Source organism: Leopardus geoffroyi, chromosome B1 (genome assembly GCF_018350155.1).
Source record: "Leopardus geoffroyi isolate Oge1 chromosome B1, O.geoffroyi_Oge1_pat1.0, whole genome shotgun sequence".
Taxonomy (NCBI): Eukaryota; Metazoa; Chordata; class Mammalia; order Carnivora; family Felidae; genus Leopardus; species Leopardus geoffroyi.
This window is the reverse complement of record NC_059327.1, coordinates 138,861,487-138,885,076: the sequence shown is the minus strand read 5'-3', so window position 1 is coordinate 138,885,076 and position 23,590 is coordinate 138,861,487. Positions and strand designations below refer to the sequence as shown.

Below are 23,590 nucleotides of genomic sequence, written 5' to 3'. Positions count from 1 at the left end.
TAGTAACAAGCATAAAAGCACACCTGAACTCCATTTCTTTGAAAGACCTCCTCTAATTGGGAAGTCTGGGTTCTAGATTCCATTGGAATCAGCTTAAAATGTGGTCCCCCAATTTATTGGCGGCACAACCCAGGAGTCTACAAATGGAGGCCCATAGCCCAGCACAGCTCCAGGACCTGTTTTGGTATGGCCTAGGAGCCACATGGTTTACATTCTTAAATGGCTGGGAAAATATCAAAATAATATTTCTTGAGCATGAAAATTATAGGGAATTCAACTTACAGTGGCCAGACAGCTTTACTGGAAAACAGCCATACTCACTTACTCATCTACATATTGTCCATGCCTGCTTTTATGCCTCCACATCAGAGTGGACTAGTTGCAATGGAGGCTGTATGAGCTACAAAGCCTAAAATATTTATGATCTGGCCCTTAATGGGAAAAGTTCGCCAAGCCCTGGTATAAAAAAACCTAGTTTCCTCACATTAAAATGGAACCTAAAATGAAATCAACCTTATGGAGTGGTAGTGAGGATTAAATTCAATAATTTAGGTCTGACCTCGGTTAAGCACCGCCAAAAAAACAATAAGGCCCATAAACAGGGAAAACTATTATTGATGCACTTAGAAGACAATAAGGATATACCATCATAGGGAAATGAAAACTAAGTTATGATCAAGGTGCAATGTTTGCATAGTGTAACAGCTTTTAAGCAAGAATTTTATCTCTGCACTCTATTCTCAGTACTGGGCAGTGAGATTCACATGGTGTTGACCATTCTCACACTGATATTTAAACTTTTCCTAACTTCCTGTCACGTGCCTCTAGCCGAGGCACAGAGGCTATCCTTTAATTTTTACATTCGTGGTGCCTACAAGATGATCATATAAATACATAGAGAGAGAGAGCAGAGAGAGACAGAGAGAGAAACAGAGATTTCACATGTAAGAGAGATCATCTGGTAGTTGTTTTTGTCTGACTTATTTAACTTAGCTTAATGTCCTTGAGGAGGTTCATCTGTGTTGTCACAAATGACAAGAGTTCGTTCTTTTTATATGGCTGAATAACATTCTGTTGTGTATATGCACCACAATTTCTTTATCCATTCATCCATCTGTGGCTACTCAAGGCTGTTTCCATATCTTAGCTATTTTAAATCATGCTGCAATAAATCTAGGGGTGCATGTATCTTTTCATTTTCTTTGGATAAAGACCCAGAAGTGGAATTGTTGGATTGTTCCACTATTAATGGTTTGAATCACTCTTCCAAGAATATAGAAATCTAAGTAATTTCCCTTTAGTGTTCTGTTCCTTATGCCCACATGCCAGAAAGAAGTCTCACAGGCTTCTTCAAATTCTAGTTTATTCATTGAGAGTTCTCTTCATACCTGTAGCCCCTACAACAAATCTAACATGATAAAAATCAGGAAAGTTTTAAGGACTTTGGGTTTCCAGGCACTAAGGTGGATGTATGGGTTACCAAGAGGAGAGAGCAAAAGTCTACAGTTACTGGGAGGTCTTGCCAATGATGTCTTTTTTTTTTTTTTTTTTTCAACGTTTATTTATTTATTTATTTTTTTGGGACAGAGAGAGACAGAGCATGAACGGGGGAGGGGCAGAGAGAGAGGGAGACACAGAATCGGAAGCAGGCTCCAGGCTCTGAGCCATCAGCCCAGAGCCCGACGCGGGGCTCGAACTCACGGACCGCGAGATCGTGACCTGGCTGAAGTCGGACGCTTAACCGACTGCGCCACCCAGGCGCCCCACCAATGATGTCTTTAATGGGAGAACTTTTCAAGTAATAATGTTTTCTAATTTCCTTTCAAAATATTCTTTTTTTCACTTTTTAATATATATATTTTTAATATATAAATATGTTAACAAATAATTAAACATAAAAAATTATTTATAAATATATTTATATAATATGTAACATATTTATAAATATAAATAAGAAAATATTAATAGAAATATATAAATATATTTTTATATATTTTAAGTAATCTCTGCCCCCAATGTGGGGCTCGAATCCATGACCCCAAGATCAAGAGTCATGCTCTACCAACTGAAAGGTGCCCCCCTTTAAAAATATTCTTAATTTAGGGGCGCCTGGGTGGCGCAGTCGGTTAAGCGTCCGACTTCAGCCAGGTCACGATCTCGCGGTCTGTGAGTTCGAGCCCCGCGTCAGGCTCTGGGCTGATGGCTCAGAGCCTGGAGCCTGTTTCCGGTTCTGTGTCTCCCTCTCTCTCTGCCCCTCCCCCGTTCATGCTCTGTCTCTCTCTGTCCCAAAAATAAATAAACGTTGAAAAAAAAAAATATATTCTTAATTCAGAGACTTGGTAAATATACCTCATTATCAGTTTCACACCTAGAAATGAATGTTGTTGGGCAGGAACAAGTTTCCACAAACATAAATGAAATGGTAAAAGGATTTAAAACCATGTAATCATCTGAGGAATGGTTAAAAACCTGGAGGCATGAGTACCCACAGGAAAAACAGCTATTTGCAGATCATTTAAGGGCCTCTGTGTGGAAGACAGAGTTGATTTGTACCTTGATACGGTACCTAGAGATGTGCCACTTTGGCCACATAAACTTAAAATCTGAAAGAATATTAAAGATACTATTACTCTAATCACGTTGCTACGAAGATTTTTAAATTACTTAGGAATAAAGAGAAGTTACCCTCACTTCAATTCTCTTGAATAAAAGATGTGTTTTACCCAGAGATGTTTTCATTCACAGCCTTTGAGACCAATTGTGAAAAAGCAATGGAATTTTTTTTAACAGTGGTGATTTCATTTGTTTTGTGAACTAGAGAGTATAACTCATATGCTCACGCATAACTGAGTTTAAAAAAACAACAAAACTGAAGCAGACAGAATTTATTAAATGACGTAAAGGGTAAATACCTTGGACTATTTTCTGGAAAAGGCTATTAGAGTCCCACAAGTATAATCTTTTTGGGGGCTGGACTTCAGAATGTCTTTGGCCAGGACTAGAGCTCCCTGCTTAGAGACAGGATTCTATAGTCTCCTGGCTCTCCTGGAGGGTTCCACAGAAAGAAACTTGCATCCAACTGGGAGGGTGAATGAGAAGATGCAGACAGCCCCCCACATGTTGACTTTCTGAAGCTCAACCTTAAGAAACTTCTCATTCATTTTTTTTTTTTCCAATCTTGTCACAGGTGTGCTGGGATTTGAGCAAGTAAAGTGTAAAAGCTGGTACACTCTGTGGGGCTAAATAGAGTTCTCTGTGCTTCATCCCCTCTCTGATCTTGTTTCTTTCTTTTTTTTTTTTTAAATAGCACCCGAGCAGAGTCATCTGTTTCGGGCGCTTTTTTTTTTTTTTTTTTAACGTTTATTTATTTTTGGGACAGAGAGAGAGACAGAGCATGAACGGGGGAGGGGCAGAGAGAGAGGGAGACACAGAATCGGAAGCAGGCTCCAGGCTCTGAGCCATCAGCCCAGAGCCCAACGCGGGGCTCGAACTCACGGACGCTGAGTCGGACGCTTAACCGACTGCGCCACCCAGGCGCCCCTCTTTATTTAAAAAAAATAAATAAATAAATAACCTATTCACAGTATCTCTCAAATGTTATCCGAACTGATATTTTGGATTTTGTTGAGAACCAATTTAACATTTTCAGAAGGTGGAGTTTCTTTTTGTGTTTGCTTTATTTTAGATCGTTGAAGCTGAAGCTTTTTTGTGGAAGTGATTGAGATGCCCTGAAGTGTTTTTTTACCCTCATTTTAAAAAATTTGTTGAAGACACAGTTTAACTTAAAAGATGATAGAATCTAAGCAAAAAATAACTCTCATCAAACAACTTCATCAGCCCATTTACCATCACCACGGGTTAACTTTGCAGATAACATGATCCCTAAATGTTGAAATGACTTTTCCTTTCCGTGTAAGGAAACAGAACACTGACATGGGCAAGACAGGACCCTCAGAATCAAGGGTATGTAGCATTAAATTGTTTAAGGTGAGGGTAGATAGAGTAAGGACCATTAATTTCTCAGACATCACCCTCATTCTTTTTTTGCTGCCCGCATATCCAATTAGTAACAGCAGGCCTAATGCTACAGCAAATAACCTACTTTCTGAAAATAAATGACTTAACCATGGGAGGTAAGCTAATTCTTTTAAGAAAAAAGGTTACATTAAGTTAGCTATCTTGCGCAGAGCTAAAATGTCTATTTACCATGAAGTCAAATTATTCTAATGTTATCAGTCATCTTAACATAGTACTTAATTTATTGCTTGAAAAACAACTAAGACATATTACAAAATGATCATTTAAGTAATGCACTAACAACACAATAATATCCATTTATAATGGATAATAACATGGTACCTTCCTTTAGCACTTTGCTTCTCTATGCATTTCAGTGCAACAACATGGGAACTCTACCATGAATAAAACCCCTTTAAGTACACACCTTCTCTCTGCTGCTGTGAGCAGTTAAAGACCTTTGTGCTGCCCCACGAAGAGCTGTTCGGTAATTGTAGAAATTGCTTGAAGGGTCCATCTGATGCTGTCCACAAAAGAGAGAAGAGTATTAACCATTTACTTCTCATCTGCAGAAAGTTTGCAAGATCCTATTAACTCTACATAAAAAAAAATCACACTAGGTGAGGGAACTCACTAAGAATAGGATTTACCCCTCTCATACACACACACACAGGCATGAAACATATCAGAACACAAATGTTTCCTTTCTTGAGGTTTGTCTTATTTAAACAAGCGTATGTCAGCTTCGATCACGTCAAACCTAGAACAAATTCTTTCCAGGTTCCCCATTGAGATTACATTTAAAACTGATAACAAAGAATGAAACCCCAGCATAGGAAACCAATTCCTGGTTTCATCTAAAGGTTAACGGGTCAGTTGATGGTTAGCCATGCATAATGATCCAACACTCTGTAGTGAACTTATCCTTTGCATTTGTTAGCAAATCATTCATAAGCAATTGAAGCATACTATCTTATAAGAAGGAGAAGAAATTTATTAGACAATATGAATAAAAGCATAATGCAACATATCCAATGATACTTCCCAATTTGGAGGAAAACTTCGGAAAGAACACATTATCTCCAAAGACAGCTGATTCAAAGCACCAACACACCAAGGCAATAATGACATTAATATGACCCAAACACAAATGCCTTCATGTACAATTCTTACTATGTTCAGAATTATATCAGAAGAGCTTTTTCACAGGTAAGCTAAATTTGCTGAAAGGATGGTGAATGAGTATTTCTGCAGCGATGGGAACTTCTCCCCTGGGACACTATAAATAAATGAAGGTAGTAGGCCCACATTGAAATAGAACTCCCAGTGGTTCAGGATCCAGAGTCCATCCTGGCATACGATGGGATGTAACCGACAGGTCACCATTTCCTCAGTGAGTTCACCCTAAAATGAACACCTCTGTCTAGCAAAGGGGTAGCCTGCAACCTGATTTATTCTCCCCTCTGCCAATTCTAACACCCTTCCATTTCCTGTGTCTATAAAGAGAGATGGGCTTTCTTCTCTGTAGCACTCCCTGATCAAGAGACAAGCTCACACCGAAGAGTTCCACTTTCCGGGTATAAAATGTGACTTCACAGCAAGGCATCGGCTTCACATACCTCGAGAACATCAAACTTTGCAGTCTTCACTTTGGCCCATGTTTTTTTCAGTCGAGAGACTGGGCTCATGTTCATGCCAGCTTTCCATTTAAAATGGGGGAAAGGGGGAGGGAGAAAAAGTTGAAACGGAGAAATAAGTCATTTGAAGTTATCCTCTAAAAAGGTGCTCATTACTAAGTGTAAGTTAACTTTACTTAAAAATCTGCCAGTTTTCCACAGTAGTGATACCATTCCACACTCTCACCTACAATAAATGAAAATTCCGCTTGTTCCACATTCTTAATATTTGGTTCAACCAGCCCTTTTAATTTCAGTCATTCCAGTGTGTGAAATGGTATTACGCTGCAATTTGAATTTGTATTTCTCCGATGGCTGATGATGCAGAGCACCGTTTCATATACTTATTGAATATTAGTATATCTTCTTTTGTGAAGGGTCCAAGTATCTGCCCCCTCTTTCACTGGGTTATTTGTCTTCTTCTTATTGATTCTTAGGGTCCTTTATAGAGTCTGGATACAAGTTCTTTTTCAGCTATGTGTATTACAAATACTTTCTCCCATGACATGGTTTGTCTTGACATTTTCTTAATGGGATAAGGGGGAAAATTAAGTGATCTTCTATTGCATAGTCTGTGGACTTACAGGTATCTGATTTCTATGATCTATCTATCTGTTCAGCATCATCATGAAGTAAACCAGACAAAAAGCTGAAATTTGGCAAGTATTTTTTAGGGAGAAGACAAGGAAAATTATAACAAAAAGAAAATGGAAAACAGAATTGGTGAGAGGGGGGATTTATCAGGATCAAAGGGATTGAATTAAATTTGGTGGATTCTCTGGCTTCAAACTGACCTTGACCCTAGAGAGTCAGGTAAATATTGAATACCTACAATGTGTAGGATAACCATATAATTTATCCTATCAATTAGGGTATTTTTAAATGAAAGAGTCATTATCAATACTTGTGGCATGATAACCAGTATAAAATGAACGAAATGAATAAACCAATGAAAAGAAACATGGTCACTGATGTTAAAATCCCCAGGATATAAAGGAGGAGCAAAGTTTGTGTACTAGGGTAATAAGGTGCCATAAGGTGGTAAGTATTGCATGGGCAGTCAGATAATGTTTCAGTTTCTTAGGGCCCCCTCATCTCCAGTCTGACAGAATTGCAAAATTTAGTCTCAGATCAGGCATCTCTATAATGCTTGATACACAAGCTGCCCAAATATTTTTGTTTAAATCCTTCATTTAGAAAAGTACCTCACTTATGAGCTTTTACAGATAAATGTTCAGATGAGGACAAACTGAATGTATTCCATGAATTCTTGTATACTTAAAAAAGAGTATACATACTTATGTGACTTTGGACATTTAAAGCATTCTGAACATTCTAAGACAATTCAGGGTTAAAAAGTAGAGTTTTCATTAATAAAACTGTACTATTTGTAAATTTTTAGTAGACATATTTCATAGGACCTATAAAAATAAAGGACACGTATCTTCCAGAAAACACTCACAGATTATCGCCATCAAGGAGTTGAAGTTGCCAATGTTAAAACACTCCCGAGCTACATCAATGAAATACTCGATCATTCTTGCTCGGTGCTTTTTCTTTACAGGCTGTACAGAAGTGGGGAAAAAAGGGGGGAGGGGGCAGTTATCCAACATGTAGATCCAACAGACCCAATAAGTATGAAAAAATAATAGAGAGAGCTAGGAGAATGAGAAAACTCATTTTCTCACCATGCAGATTTCTGTGGCAACCAAGTAGCTGAGGCGATTAAACCATTCCACGTAAGCTTCTAAGTTTCGTGTCTTCTTCTGTTCACTGTAGCAACTCTACAGAGAGAGCAAAGTGAGACCATGAGTTGGAGACAAAACAAGAGTTTATCAGGCTTTCATCTTTGTCAGATATGGGCCTTTATTCCAATTTATGGGTTAAGACAGCTTTCTAAAATGAGGGGGTGAGGACACAGAGAGAGAAAACCACTAACATTCTTGACTCCTTTCACAGAAATATCAAAATCTCTTACAGGTGACACCTGTAAGATCTAAAAATATACTCTGATGCATTCAAGATGGTGCCCTTCCCTAAGTCACTCTCAGTGGGAACTGTCCTCACAAGCACAAAGGAGGGGGTTGCTTGCATTCTAAAACATTCCTGACTTCTTAATAGGGTGTGAATACCAATTGCTATCAACACAGAAAGAAGAGGCCAAGAGAGCAGGGGACTAGAACATTTTCCCTTAAAATTAACTCTAGGACAAAATAGTGGAGCATCATATACTGAGAAACTAAGTATCTTCCAACGTAGGTAAATGGAAGTCTACAGCATCATGGTCTTTAGTAGGGTGAATGACACATTATTCAAAAGCAAAAGGAGTTAAGCTCATCTCGGAGTTCAAGGCCAAGTTTGAACAAGTTAATTACACCCCTCTTTCCTTCCTTCCAAAAGATACAAATAAACAAAAAAGTCTGCTAGCCTTCTACTGCAAAACCTAATCCTCACTTCCTGTACTGAGGGAAGCTGTTCTAAGGCCGGAAAACAGCTGTTGCCCCTAACTCCCAAAGGGGGGATTTCATTAGTGGGTGATACAGTCTTTGCCTAACAACTCGAAATATTTCTGGAGGTCCCTGGGGGAAGAAATTTCCTATGTGTGTACACTGATTTTATATAGTCCATGCTCAGTGTTATTTTCTTTACATGTGAGCTTCACTTAGGCAATAAACTTGTCGTGAGGGATTCACCTTATAACAAGAGGCAAACAGTAAAGCCCCTTACTCAGTGGCTGGATGTGCATCCTGTCTTTACTGCCCCTGTTATTGTTGAATCATGAGCAGAACATTCTCTTCTATTTTCTTTCTGATTTAATCTGCTAAAACCATTATGCTTTTACTTCCTACCTCATCATCACAAATCCTGGATCTACTTGCTTATTAAATTTCCCAATATGGAGGAAGAAAAGGCTAAAGGTTTGTGATATGGTAAAATATGGTAAAGGCACTTGAAGATCTGGCTTAAGAAAAATGGCAATGAATCAGACATGACTAATGAAAAACTTTCTTTTTTTAAGTTTATTTATTTATTTTGAGAGAAAGAGGGAGAGAGCATGCATAAGTGAGAGAGGTGCAGAGAGCTCTAGAGGGAGAGAGAGAGGAGCCCAAGTAGGTTCCATGCTGTCAGTGCAGAGCCCAATGAGGGGCTCAAACTCATGAACTACGAGATCATGACCTGAGCCAAAATCAAAAGTTGGATGCTTAACCAACTGAGCCACCCAGGTGGCCTGAAAAGAAAAAAAAACCTTCTGATTTTAAAACCTAAGACAAAATAGTTCCAATTCCTGCCTCTTGTACCTACTATTACAGACTAAGAAATTCCATTTCTAATTTCAGGGCTGACCTCTGGGTAGACTGATTACCTTGTCATTATCCAAAGGGTCCTTCTGTACAAACGCCTGAACAAATTCTTCTGGCCCAATATAACTGAGCCTTTCCTGAAACACAAAACCAACAGGTCAACAGTATTAAAGGAAACAAGAAGAAATGTACTGTCAACTCCTTGTGTTGACTTTTGGCACCGCCCCCACTTTTTATGCAGCTTGTAAAATGAGCCTTTAACCCTAAATGTTGTCATCATCTTCAAGATCTGAGCAGAGACAATTTTCTTAGGTCAGTGCTATGGAAGATAGTGAAAGGCTGAGCAGGTTACGGAAAAGTAGAGGGGGAAGATGAGGAAGTTCAATAAACTCTTCAGTCTTGCTTAGTATTTATTTTAAAGTGAATTCTCAGAAAGTCAGAAACATTCATCTCAAATGTCTAAGCCACACATATTCCAGCTACTTCACAGATTATTTCCCATTTGGATTATTCTAGCCTCTCCTATGACATTACCGCTGACAAACAACTTGTGTGGTTACCACAGCAAACCAGATCTGCGGTCGCAAAGGGCAGGGTAGACAACGACCTTACCAGCTCTATGTGAGTCAGCTGCTGGGCCAAGGTGTAAGGGTCGCTGCAGACAGTAATGATGTCCCTCTGTATGGACTGTGGTTTGGTCTTGAGAACCGTGAGCCGATCTGTAGATGTGGAGCTGATTTTTGCCAGGACTTCCTCATACTGGCTGAGTGTGGCAAGTTTGCGGATCAGACACTGGATCATCTGCTGGACATTCTTCCTGTATGTCTGTCAGGGAACAAGCAAAGGATTACATCCCTGTTCTGCACGTCTATTTTCACCGCTGTGCAAACTCAGAGCCTACGTACTTAAGTGTTTTTCCCTGGATGTTGGACAGCCACCAGGCCAGTTACAGGAGGCTTCGGCCCAGCTCTAACAGTTTACGAGAGACACGTAACTAAATCTTTTCAGACCTGTAAGATTTAGTTCTTTTCTCAGGCTGCTCTTGAAAGTACAATTTAGGCGAGGCTATGAAAGCCCCACAGTGATGTCTTAGATTAGCGACTGCATAAGACTAAATGCTCTCTGGGCTGGCACAGGAATGTATTGCTTACTTTTGGTTAAAATACATTGATCTCAACTCAGAGCATCCTTTTCCTAACACTTTTTCTTTACGGTCACCTTGCTGATTTCTGCACTCCTATCATGCCCAATCTCATTAGTCTAGGAGCACAGACAGCAACCTGACAGAGAGTACCATTACTTCCCACTCACCCCCCAACCACCTTCTTGACTTCCACGTGTAACATGGATTACTAGGAAGTGGATACTCATTTTTCGTATCTGACCTCCATTTGACTCATGTCCATTTCTTTTGCATTCGTGAGTCAGTGCTAATGTTCACGACCCAAGTCTTCCACATGGCAGTCCCCGCCCCCCCCGCCCGCTATTACCCTCAGCCACCTTGTTTGCTACTGCATCATGCTACTGCCACAACACTTAAGAGGAATTGGTTTTTAAAACAATGCACGTATTAGAGATAAACGTCATTCTCTTGATTTTCTTTTTTTAAATATTTTTTTTTCAACGTTTATTTATTTTTGGGACAGAGAGAGACAGAGCATGAACGGGGGAGGGGCAGAGAGAGAGGGAGACACAGAATCGGAAACAGGCTCCAGGCTCTGAGCCATCAGCCCAGAGCCCGACGCGGGGCTCGAACTCACGGACCGTGAGATCGTGACCTGGCTGAAGTCGGACGCTTAACCGACTGCGCCACCCAGGCGCCCCTGATTTTCAAAACACTCATTAAGTCAAAGAAATAACTTCACAATCTATCCATCCTAAGGTACTATTATCATGATGTAAGTTATGGACTTCTTTTATTCTTCCTTTTCTAGCCCCAAATTGCCAAACAAATGACAAGCATCCTTGAAGGTAAATTACCAGAGAAAGGTACCTATGCTAACGCGGTCCTTAACACCTCCGAAGTAGGACAGGGAATTTAGATGTTAGAAAGGCCTATGGTTATCATGCTCCATGCTGAGCCCCTTTTTAAAAGGTACTACAATGTTACTTTCTGAAATTAGTTATTTGAAAACTGAATGGCATCTCACCTACAAGTATAAGAGCCATATTATTTTACAAAGGCAATTTGGTTTACCAGAGCAAAAGTCACAAAAACTCAGACGAATAGGTATTTGCATACTTAAGGACAATTACAAATGCATCTGGAAATGATCGATTCTTATTCAGGCAAGGCCAAAAAGCATGCACAGCCTTCTTTTTCTTTTCTTCTCTGCTTGTCTGGTGTATATTCCACTCAGTTCCTTAAACTGGTCCACTAGATGACCTTTTTTTTCCTCTCTACATTCACAGGACACCCTAAATCATTAATGAAATCCCTAAGTGTTCAAAAAATTGAACCTTCAAAAAACCTATCTTCCACACAGCATTACGGTTATCAGTTTAGAAGATGCTATCTATTTGGTAATATGCTTGTCACTCGAAGAAAATGCCTTTTTCTTTGGAATTGGAAGCAGTTCAAGGTTGAATCAAGGGCTATTTTATATCCCTCATGAGAGGTGAAGTAGGGGCAAATGGGTGAAGGTGGCCAAAAGGTACAAACTTCTAGTTATAAAATAAGTAAGTCCTAGGGGTGTTAATTACAGCATGTGACTGTAGTTAATAATACTGTATTGCACATTTGAAAGTTGCTCAGAGGGACACCTGGGTGGCTCAGACGGTTAAGTGTCTGACTTCAGCTCAGGTCATGATCTCACAGTGCGTGAGCTCACACCCCTCATCGGGCTCTGTGCTGACAGCTCAGAGCCTGGATCCTGCTTCAAATTCTGTGTCTCTCTCTTTCTCTGCTCCTCCCCCGTTCACACTCTGTCTCTCTCTCAAAAACAAACATTTTAAAAAAAAAGTTGCTTAGAGAATGAATCTTAAAGTTCTCATTACAAGGAAAAATAAATTCTGTAACTATGTGCTGATGCGTGTCAATTAGACAGAATGTGATCATTTCACAATATACACAGATATCAAATCACGATGTTGTACATCTGAAACTAATGTTATATGTCAATTATACCTCAATAAAAACAATCAATAAAAACAAAACAAAAATATAATAAATCCCTTGTCCTTATTTCCCTTGCTCTTCTACTTTCATAATCATGAGTTACATTAAAAATCTATTGAACAGGGGCGCCTGGGTGGCTCAGTCAGTTAAGCATCTGACTTCGGCTCAGGTCGTGATCTCGCAGTCCGTGAGTTCAAGCCCCGCATCAGGCTCTGTGCTGACAGCTCAGAGCCTGCAGCCTGTTTCAAATTCTGTGTCTCCCTCTCTCTCTGACCCTCCCCTGTTCATGCTGTCTCTCCCTGTCTCAAAAATAAATGTTAAAAAAAAATTTAAAAAAAAAATCTATGAACTTAAAATGGTTTCTTTAGTCCCCTGTCCCAATATCATAATAAATGCTCCCAGTGATTCTGATATGTAGCAAAGATTCAGAATCAATGTTCTACTAGCATATCTGGTGAAAGATTCTTATTTTACACTTTAAAAAGTGTTTTTTTTTGGGGGGGGGGAGAAGTAGAGGGATATATAGTCAAGGATTCAGCTAGTGAGCAAAAAGCAGCAAACTGTAAGGGGAAAACATATATGACAGGCTATAGGGTAGAGCTGTGTGTGAGAGAGACAGAGAGACACGCAGAGAAATAGAGTATGTATGTATGACATCTTTTAAGTTTCCTGCTGCCGTTTGATTCCATTCCAAGCTTTGTGTTGTTAAGCATGCTTCCTTACTGAGTCATGAATTGCTAAATATGCACTTATTCTTTTTTATAACTTCAAATGCCAGTGACAGTAATTACCTGGCAAATAAAGATAGAATAAAGACCAGCCCCTTAAGGAAGAGAAAATTGCATTTTACCCACTATAGCCATTTGTCATGTAATTCAATCATTAGCTCCATTTCATGTTTCTTGCAGGCAAGTCCTAATAAACCACTTCATTTTGGGCAAATCCCCAGGGGGAAACATATTAAGCCAAATTATGCAGAAGTGTCCTAGCAGAATCAGCAGAACCCGACAAAATTATATATAGGGCACACCTGGATTCACTGACTGCCAAAAAAAAAATCCCTAAAGTCCCAGGCAAGAAGCAACAAGTCTCAACCCAAGTCCACACTCCTTCCTGGGGAGGGAAATATTTTTTTTTTTTTCCTATTCCAGTAACTGGTTAGTCTGTTCGTTCATCTCTTCATTCATTCATTCATTCATTCATTCAAACACTACTGAATACCTATTAAATGCCAGGCACTGAGCTAGGACAAACCAAGGGGGCACAGCAAGGAGTCAGGAAAAACAAGTCATAAAAAAAAAATGAAGTAATTACTAGTCACAGAGTGTTATGGAGAAAACAGTGGTGAAAGCCAGTAATGAGAGGGGTTGAGGGGGATGGTGGTTGGGGTGGTGAGGGTAGGTCTCTCTGAGGACGGACACTTAAGCACATAACAGAATGTGGCCTCCCAAGCAAAGACCTGGGGAAAGAGCATCTATCACAGAATTTTTGAGCGGACAGGGACATTAACACAGGGCAGTTACCTCCATGATTTATAGAAATGAAGAAGAAGCAAGGAATTTAGGGAACTTGCCAAAACATACTCACATCAGCCAGCTGCCAAGTGTGGACCTGATTCAGAACACTGGCCTCAAGTAGCCACAGGAACAACAGGTCACTGTAAAACCCAACTTGACCAAGGCAGGTGGCACTGGTCTGCTCAACCCCAGGTTAATCAATTCCTTGGTTTGATTTGATTTAGCTTCCTGTCTCCTCTTTCCACACTCAAAACCATGGGAAAATCTCAAGGTTTATCATGGATTTGCTATTAACGTAGGAGTGCTGATAAGAAGCCAGGTTAGAAGGCTGTTTGGCCCTTTTTGGTCCCACCCGACCCTGAGTGCCTTGATCCTGTTTAAAAAAAAAAAACAAAAAAAGACTGGATCCAGTCTGGCCAACACTGATAGAAATGATCTCCCTCACTGACTACCATGACGAGAAAAACAAAAGGCCACTCATCTGGAATTCTCAGAACACTGACTCCTTGTCTGAAGAAGATTTTTAAGGTTTTCCTTTGGAGAGGATCAAGCAACCATTTCTACTTTTTAAAAAGGCAGTAGAGGGAAGGTAAGTTGACTGACCTATCAAGTTAAGTACCTAAATACAACTTAGCTAAAATAAAGCACTAACTCAGGACTCAGCCTTCATACAAGAAAAAGTCCTTACGATGCCACTAATCTTTTAAGCATCTTGTCATAAGCTAAGTTTACTGAGCCAGGATTGATTCTGCCTAGCAACCCAACAGATAACCCCACTAATGTAAGATTTACTACAAAACTGCCCGGTGATAGTTAACTTGTTAACTTTTGCCTTTGTGAGTGAAGGACCTACCAATTCATACCTTGCTAGAACCTGTTACATGCAAACTGGCAAAATGATGGTAACAGTCATAACTTGCAAAACAACTCAGGAAACCACTCGTTCAGCCTTACAGAAATAAATCATGGCTGTCTTGAGCACCAGGGTTCAATATAATGTCATAAGGGAAGGGTAAAAGGGTTAATTCCATTTTCATGAGGGCATAACTGCAGGGAAGCAAGTACAAATTTGTCAACTGCAAATCTTATATAATTTTTTAAGTTGGGGGAAATGGTATTAAAATAGATTCACCCCGAAGTAGAGAGAACAGACAGGGTATCATGTTACGTGATATTTATAGCATACCACTGAAAGAATGAGTTCTCAAGGAAGGTCATTTGTAATGGAAAAATGCATTTTAAGACAAATGAAACAAGACATCTCTGCAACTGCCAAATGCTTTGTCAGTCTTTTCCTAGGCAGAAGTGTGGTGTCTGTGCCTAGGTCACTTGTCCCCAGGAGCTCACTGGCAGCACAGAAACTACAAAGACATCCTTGCCCAACAAGCCTCAACACAAAATATCAGCCCTGCAGGCTTGCTTCAAAGAGGATCACCTCGAATCTTTCACAGCGAGTGAGCTCTTATCAAAGGCTCAATTGAGGGTAGTGATATTTATGAAAGATTACCCAAGAACCTTACTTACTTTCTTTTTCTACCTATCCTACGTGCTAGCCTTGAATCCGCTTCCGGGCACCAGAAGACTTGTATCTTTTTCTCTTTGTCTTCTCCCCTCCCAAAGAATGACCTTTGCTAAGTATACATTAATCTTATAGCCTCAGTTTTCATTGAGGAGCATTTGTTATAAAAACCATATGGAGCCGTTTCCCTGATCTCATTCTATGCCCCCTATATAAACTCCTCCATAAGAAAGTTTTTAGGGCGCCTGGGTGGCTCAGTCGGTTAAGCGTCTAACTTCAGCTCAGATCATGATCTTGTGGTCGGTGAGTTCGAGCCCCGCGTCGGGCTATGTGCTGACAGCTCGGAGCCTGGAGCCTGCTTCGGATTCTGTGTCTCCCTCTCTCTCGGCCCCACCCCCGCTCACGCTCTGTCTCTCAAAAATAAATAGGCATTTAAAAAAATAAAGTTTTTAAAATTTCATTTAATTTAATGCCCTGAAAAATTAGTACGCTCTCTCTTTTCTGACCGTGAACATTTCATAACCAACTGTATTTCTCTTTTACTTGAAGTTTACACTCAAATCACAGCAGTCCTGTCCTACTACACTGCTTCTCAACATTAGCCTATTTGTTTTCTTCCTTCCACGGTACGAAATGTCTATTTCTATTTATGATGTATCAATACACAACTTATTATCTGTTAATATCTTCCTAGGTTACTTATTTTATACCTATTTGTGTTTATGTCTAACTTGCTATGTCAAATCTTTTTAGAAGGAAGGAAAGTATAAGTAAAACTAAAACACACTTGCAGTGTGAATCCTATGCATGAAGGGACATGAACATACCTCCAAATTAATCACATAAAACTCCAGATGATGTCCCTTTGAAGTGGGATTGTACAATCATCCCCATTTGACACACCAAACAGACCACTGTGCTATGTCGAAGACGTGCCCAAAGGCAACACAGAAAGGAAGCAGTGGAGAGTCTGATGCATAATTCAGCACCAGCTCCCACCAAGGCTTGGCCTGGAAATTCGAGTGGTTTTGCTAGATACAGGATACCAACCTCCTCGCCACTGGCTATTCGGTGAGCCAGATCTTTTAAGTTTCTCATCATTCTTTCATCCCGAAAATCATAAGGAAACGTTTCCGTCCATTCTGTCAGGAGTTGAAGGATTTTGGGTGCAATTTTTCTTATCTGGTTCTGGGGAGAAAAAGCAAATCTCACTGAGTGATGTCTATCACCATGGACTGCATCAAACACATAATTGCAAACAGTGTCACTGGTAAACTTCTAGTGCAAAGTCTTTAGGGTTAAAGAAGAAGTCTAGTCCCCCTCCCCTAAGTCAATGCCAAGTACCACCAACTTAAGGCAGGATCTAGGGGTCTTCCATGGCATTAGATTTATATTGTGGGGTTTTGTTTGTTTGTTTGACATGAAGGGCATGACAGTTTATCTTAAAAAAAAACTGTACCATACTGCTCATAATGACCAGCAAACATATTATGATGGCTTTTCTCCCGGGTATTAACATGGCAGTAGTTTTATATACTGAAATGTTTCAATAGGACCAAGAATGGTAGAGAAATAAAGATCTTAGATGAAAATGAACACTAATAATTCTGGCGTCCTACCCTATATTGTGTCCTTTATACCATTCCCAATTCCCTTTGCACAGCCATGATACCATGCATGCCCCTCAGCCTGTGGATAAGGAAACCAACTTCACAAAATCCAAGCCACACAGTTACCAATCCTAATAGAAATAGAAAAGAGAAAGCATACTAATAGAGAAAACCGTAAAGTTCAAAATATATCATTACCTTATCGCTATTAGGATCACTTAGTCTCTGGTGTTCAACACATAAGTGGCAAACCTTGGCCATTAACTCGTATGGATGCATAAATAACCGAGAACTGAGTAGGAAGGTAAATATGTATGTTCTCTGTGGCAAGAGAGAAAAAAAAAATCATCACGGTTACATTCTCCGCGAAACTAGTATCTTTCCCATATATGATACATCTTAATCCATTATATTCTCTGGGTCAAAGTTAATATACTACCGTTTCAAAAGTAATGCTTAGCAGTAAAACACCTGAGGATGGATTTTTCCTTTGCCTTCTGATGTATCTCTTCCCTTCAACCACACCAAAAAACCCAGAAGTACAAGGTAAGTTTACCGAAATTATTCAAAGCACATTTTCATGTCCAGCCTCTGGAGTCAGTATACCAGGACACCTAACTCATTTTAGTAAAGAGGAATGAACTTCAGCGCAGAGAAAGAGATCTAACTTAAATATACCACCCATGCAGAATCTTGTTCTGGGTCCAAATGTTATGGTAACTCAATGGAAACCAAAAAAAAAAACCCACCAACCCACATCAGCTCAAGAACTCTCCAGTGCATTCAGGGTGGCACAATGTAGTGTTTGTATGCTTGTGCCAGAACATTCAAAGGTGGGCTTGCAAGTGATCTATTTCCTTGCCCAAAAGCTAAGCAATTTGATAAAACACAATATCACACTATATACTTTTCTTTAACTACATTGTCTCCCAAGAAGCCAGTAATGAAGTAGAGCTTATTTATTATAATAGTTTCAGCCTCCCAGTGAAAAGAAAATTCCAGGTTTTTTTTTCCTTTTTTTTTTCTTTTTTTTACCCCCCCCTTTAGGCGCCTTTAGTAGCTCATAAACACTTACACGACTGAACAACGGATTCCTTTTACTTTTGATTACAAGTTTTCCCTGTGTGGCAACATATTTCAAAATGCTATGTAACAAGTCACACACAGAGATAGAACTCAAGAGGGAACACTATGGTGAATTACAGTGGCAAGCACAAACTATCCTTCACACACCAAGGTCATTATTATAAAAACATGAATCTAGTGTCTAGATATTTTCATGCAATCTTTATCAACAACCAGCTGTTGTTGAGTAACAGGGGCAGCTGTAGCACAAGGAAGGGGGAGGGGGGGCAGGAACACCACTTGCCCAGAAACAGAAAATCTAGGTTTGACTGCGGATAGGGGTTGAGGCTGTGTGTGGATTACTCAACGTTCTGAATTTCGGTGTTCTCCTCCCTGGCCTCCTGGAATTGCTGTAAAGGCTGAGAAAATGTAAATGGATTCCTTAGATAGAAAGTGTTATCTATATAAATGTTGGCTATCGAAGTAAAATATTAGCAATCTATAAAGAATTGCATCTTGAATATAACTCTTGTTCTCCTTTCTAAGAAGTTTTTCCGCCTATGAACTTCACTTTTCTCAGCATAGCGATGGGCCTGGAAACCAAAAAGGCATTAAATATTCTGGGAGTATCCAACATCCTCTAGCATGTCAATGCAAGGACCAAGGTATATGCATGGATTAAAGCTACAGATACTTCATTTACATGGTATCTGACTGTCTACAGTGTGGTACCAACCCTGAATAGAAACCACACTGCAGACAATAATCAAAACCTGGATCATACCCAGGCTCAGTTTGATCTCAAAATACTCAATAATCAATATGCAGTTTCTTATTCGAAAAATTCTCGGCAACCCAGATATAATTCAGTAGTATCTAGGGTCCCTGCCTGCTACAGTGTATTTTTTCTGAAGAATACCAAGGATGTGTTTCACAGTAACAGGGATACCTACATCCGGATAGTAATCCACATTAGGTACTAAGTGCTGGATGAGTGCTTCCAGAGACCCAGAGAGGAGGTTGTTGTCGTGGTAATACAACCCTCCGCAGCTGTCATCTGCAGACTGATAGAGGTTTCGGTTGTAACCACTGCTGTCAAACATTGCTGAAAAGGGAGGAGTCTGAGGCATGCTTTCCTAAAATGAATAAAAAAAAAAAAAAAGGAGAAAACATAGTGTGAGTCATTTGCAGTCCAAAAGAAAAGTAGGCTTTCATAGTAACGAGGGAATAAATACTTTTAAAAATAGGTTAGGTTCTGATCCAGTATCAGAATCCATCAAGAAAGCAAACTGCTCTTAGAGTAACACATGTATGCATACTTTTGAGTACCCATGTCATTCAGTCAAATGCCATAAAATGCTTAGGTCAAAGGACCCAGTTTGGACTGAAGAGTCAAATCTCTGGCTGCCGCGTTTAGATATCCCTCCTTCACAGGAAGAGAACTGGGCTTCCAACTGCTTTATCTGACTGAGTCAGGTGTTATCCAGAGGCAGAAACGAACAAACTTTCCCAGCTGGTTAGGAAGAATTACATAGCAAGTAAGAACTATCAGACTAACAGTGGTCATAGTAGGCGACAACCAAAACAGAAGTTGGACAAATGGAATTGTAAGAGAGGCCTAGAATTAAAGCACACCGTGTGTGTGTGTGTGCACGCGTGCACGTGAAGTGCATGTGTGTTTCCAAACGTACGTATCAAGAGTTAATGCTGACTCCAGCTCCCTTGGAAGAGCTGATGCTGTTGACTTTTGCCCCTTTGTGTCAAATTCTTTCGGGGTGGGGGCTCTGTAAAGCCTCGGTTCTCAGTAAACCGTGGGCTGAGAGGCACCTGATTTGGGGAACAAGAAGCCCCATGATGGTCCTCTCCATTTGTGTGCTTTGCAGCTCACAAAGCCCTTGTTTGGAGGGTGCTCGGTAGAGGCCAGAAGCTATTAAGTTATTACTTGGATTCCTAGGGACAGAGCTCCCGACCCTGAGAATAGACTCTTGGTTTCTGACAGCACGTCTGGACAATGGAGGCATTCAGGAGCTGCCAGACTGAGAGTTGCAGAAGGCAAACAATGAAGGAAGGCTTTGGACTGATGGGGACAGGGTGTGTGGAGGCTGCAGGAGGACACAACCTGGGCTAATCCTTCTTTTCAAGATGCCAAAAGATATTTGCATCCGAATGGGGGAGGGGAGTGGAGGCCTGCCTGAGAAGGCACATCCTTCGCTCCTAGCACATCTATTCCAGCTCCAGCAGCTAACGGGGATCACCGCATCATAACACGTGCACGTGCCTCGGCAGGAGTGGTCAGGGGTTGGGTGTTAGGGAAAAACAAAACAAAACAAAACAAATCTACTGTAAGGACAACCTGGAAGGTGAAAACAGCATTTAGGGAAGGAAGTATCAAGAAAAAGAAATAGAAAACCAGCTTCAGCATTTTGTACTCTATCCCATCCACAAACCGATGCCGAGGGAGAATGCAAAAAGCAAAAGCCACAAATAGGAAGAAGCTGATTACTGAGAATCACGCCGGGAGAGGGGTCACGACCTGCACCATCACTGCCACGCCTCTGGCTGAGGCAGGACATACTCGTAACAGCCACAGGATCAGGAACACGGGATGCAAACAGTAACACAAATACTCCGTATGTAGTTGGTAAGACCTTGCACATATAAAGAATTATTAAATAACTCAATGTTAACGTTTTATAAGACAGTGGACAAAGTGTGTTTCTGTCCTCTTCAAATTGCTAGTTTTCTATTAGTACGATTCATGTGCGATATATTCTTTGCAAATGAGTTGTCCTTGGTGGGAAGATAAAAAAAAAAAAAAAGAGCCCATCTACCTTGCTGGGAAACTCAAAATGTCCTTTTTCTTTTTCTTTTTTTTTTTTTTTAATTTTTTTTTTTTCAACGTTTATTTATTTCTGGGACAGAGAGAGACAGAGCATGAACGGGGGAGGGGCAGAGAGAGAGGGAGACACAGAATTGGAAACAGGCTCCAGGCTCCGAGCCATCAGCCCAGAGCCTGACGCGGGGCTCGAACTCACGGACCGCGAGATCGTGACCTGGCTGAAGTCGGACGCTCAACCGACTGCGCCACCCAGGCGCCCCTCAAAATGTCCTTAAACTGCAACTCTGGGACCCAAGATGAGACGCACCTAAAAGATACTTCTGACAGCCTGGGGGGAACTGTCCCTCTGAATTTGGTTACCTACCTCTGGCTTTAAAAAGCTTTAGATGGTTAAAACCACACGGTGTCCTTCACAAACAGGATGACAGTTGAAACTCATTCTGTCATGCCCTTGCAGTTGGTTCTTGTTTGGGTTTTTTTTTTTTTTTTCTGCCAAGTACTTTTTGCCAAGGATTTTCTTTGATTTCTCTACCTATTCATCACTACTGAAAGCATCCCTAATAAAATGATGTTGGGAGATGGTTGGCCAAAAGACTTGGGAATTTCAGAAAATCAGAAAATGTTCAGAGTTCAGAAGGACCACTGAAATCATCTGGTGAAGAATGAAAAATAGATTTCATTCCATTTTCCAACTGTAATGAGAAGCGGGTGCCTGGAGGCCAGAGGATGAATAAGAAGAATTGAAAGGCTGTAACTAAGTGGGAGAATGTGTGTCCTAAGTGATTAGCAATGACTGCAAAAATGGCCATGGAAGAAGCCAAAGCCCAAGTGCCATCACAATCTGCTCCAGTCTCCTGCTTTTATAAATGTGCGAACTAAGAACCTGGAAGGTGAAATGAGGTAACCACGCTAAGATCTCACAGTGATGTGTCTATAGCATCAAGTGACCCCAGTGGACTCTCCTGAATCTTGCACTCCTGCTGCCTTCTGTTATTGACAGTAAGCATTAGCCAACAATAGTCAAGGATCATCCAGTCCCCTTTTAAGGAAGCAGCACCAAAAGCCACCAAGTATGTGTACTTCTCAATTATTCACTCCCACAAAGCACACAAGGACTCAGATTTGACCAAGCACTCAGATTTAATGAAGCCCTAATCTGGTGCTTCGTAGCTGTGGAGACTTCAGAAGGTAATTCGCCTCCACTGCCCCCCACATAGGTTTTTTTATTTAGAACATTATTCCCAATTTTGCTCACTCCTTCCAAAAGTATAAAGTATAACAAAACTATCATATTCTTTTAGAGCAAAGTTCTTCTTAGAGCATTATTAGAGAAATGATGGCTAAAGGTTTTTGTGTTGTCCCTTGGAAACTGTATCACTCACAGGATCTCTTTGGGGAGTTATGAAATACCAACACTTAGATAATCCCTTCCAACCAAGCACCAAGGAAAATACTGCAAATAGCAATGGAAACCAAACTGAGATAAAGTCAATTTTAAGAAGAGAGACCGTCACAGGTCATTTTCTGCCTTCTAATCAGCTCTAACTTCTGCTAATCAACTGATTTCATTTTCCCATGAACTATCTTGACTGTTGAACTTGCACACAGCAGCAATCAAATGCTGAGATTCAAGTCACTCCAAGAGATCCCAGCCCCTTATTTGTGAACAATGCTCATATTTTTCTACCTTGCCTTAACCCCAAGATAGCATCTTTTCAATTCTAAGGTATTGGCCCTAAGGCCTATTCCCTTCCTCAGTTGTGCATTCTGCTACTGTGGGTTCCTTTGTGCAGGGAAAGGTCTCCACATTTTACCTTCCTTTACTTCTCTGATGCCCCTTCAGGGCTGCTAACCTGAGAAATGCCTAGATACACACTGAAGAAGGCTCTGGGAATGTCAGCAGCTCCTGTTTGTGTAAGGTTTACTGCCTACAAATGCCTGTTGGGATTCTTACAGCTACTCTGTTTGGCAGACATCCTCACTCTGTTTTGACTACCTAAGAAGCTAAGGTTTAGAAGAACTATCAAAACTGACTGGGATTACACTTCAGATAAGGGACAGATAGGACAGTGTTTCAAACCTGGATCTCCAAGTTCCAGGTTCAAAATTTATTGTACTATGTCATGTTACACTGCAAATGGTCTTCCTTGAACTTTTAGTATTTAACCATAAAACGAAAAGTCCACCAGTCTATTCCAAATTGTAAGTTATCAGAATAATTTATATTGTTTCCTTTTTTAGTGATACATGAAATAAAAGTATCTTACAATGGACGGCATCTTAGATTCAGTTAAATGCAGTCATATTTGCTTTTGCTTAGTTTATACATTTCCAGTAAAAAATCTTAATGAGACAAATGACCAAAATAAAGATCATGGATCACAGTATTCAAAACCCATTTCTGGACAATCTCTAACAAGTGGCCAGTCTAGCCATTTTCTACAAAGAACAACTGCCTTGTGTAACAGATGCATTTGGCAAACAAGGGGAGGTCAGGAGAATGGTACAGAAAGTACTTTTTGGGAAGCGCACCTTAAATACCTAAGAATAAACACAGCAGGTTTTCATTCAAGTATCTTTCTTCCCTGCTTTCACCCACATCGAGACCCACTGTTTGCTCAGGGGCACCTGGGTGGCTCAGGTGGTTAAGGAACTGACTCGATTTCGGCTCAGGTCATGGTCTCACAGTTCATGAGTTTAAGCCCCACATCTGGCTCTGGGCTGACAGAGTGGGGCCTGCTTGGGATTTTCTCTCTCCCTCTGTCTCTGCTCTACCCCTGCTTATGCTCTCTCTCTGTCTCTCTCTGTCTCTCTGAAAATAAATAAGCAAACAAACTTAAAACAAAGAAAAAAGAGCTACTGTTTGTTCAGTATTACTCAGATTTGTAATCCAAGACTTGAATTTTAGCTGCTTCAGTTCTGGAATT

The 23,590-nt window shown here is 40.4% G+C and overlaps 1 protein-coding gene across 6 annotated transcripts in view; it reads right to left on the bottom strand.

The window, feature by feature from the left end:
• RASGEF1B (RasGEF domain family member 1B) overlaps positions 1–23,590 on the bottom strand; it is a 559,703-nt gene that overhangs the window by 8,077 nt on the left and 528,036 nt on the right. For all 6 annotated transcript variants that reach the window (XM_045473602.1, XM_045473603.1, XM_045473604.1 and 3 more), the window contains 9 exons: positions 18,778–18,960; positions 16,958–17,080; positions 16,200–16,337; positions 9,608–9,820; positions 9,058–9,132; positions 7,382–7,477; positions 7,156–7,258; positions 5,637–5,716; positions 4,445–4,540 (listed from right to left, as the gene is read on the bottom strand). In XM_045473602.1, coding sequence (XP_045329558.1) covers positions 4,445–4,540; positions 5,637–5,716; positions 7,156–7,258; positions 7,382–7,477; positions 9,058–9,132; positions 9,608–9,820; positions 16,200–16,337; positions 16,958–17,080; positions 18,778–18,960 — 1,107 coding nt within the window. The remainder of the gene's footprint in view (positions 1–4,444; positions 4,541–5,636; positions 5,717–7,155; positions 7,259–7,381; positions 7,478–9,057; positions 9,133–9,607; positions 9,821–16,199; positions 16,338–16,957; positions 17,081–18,777; positions 18,961–23,590) is intronic.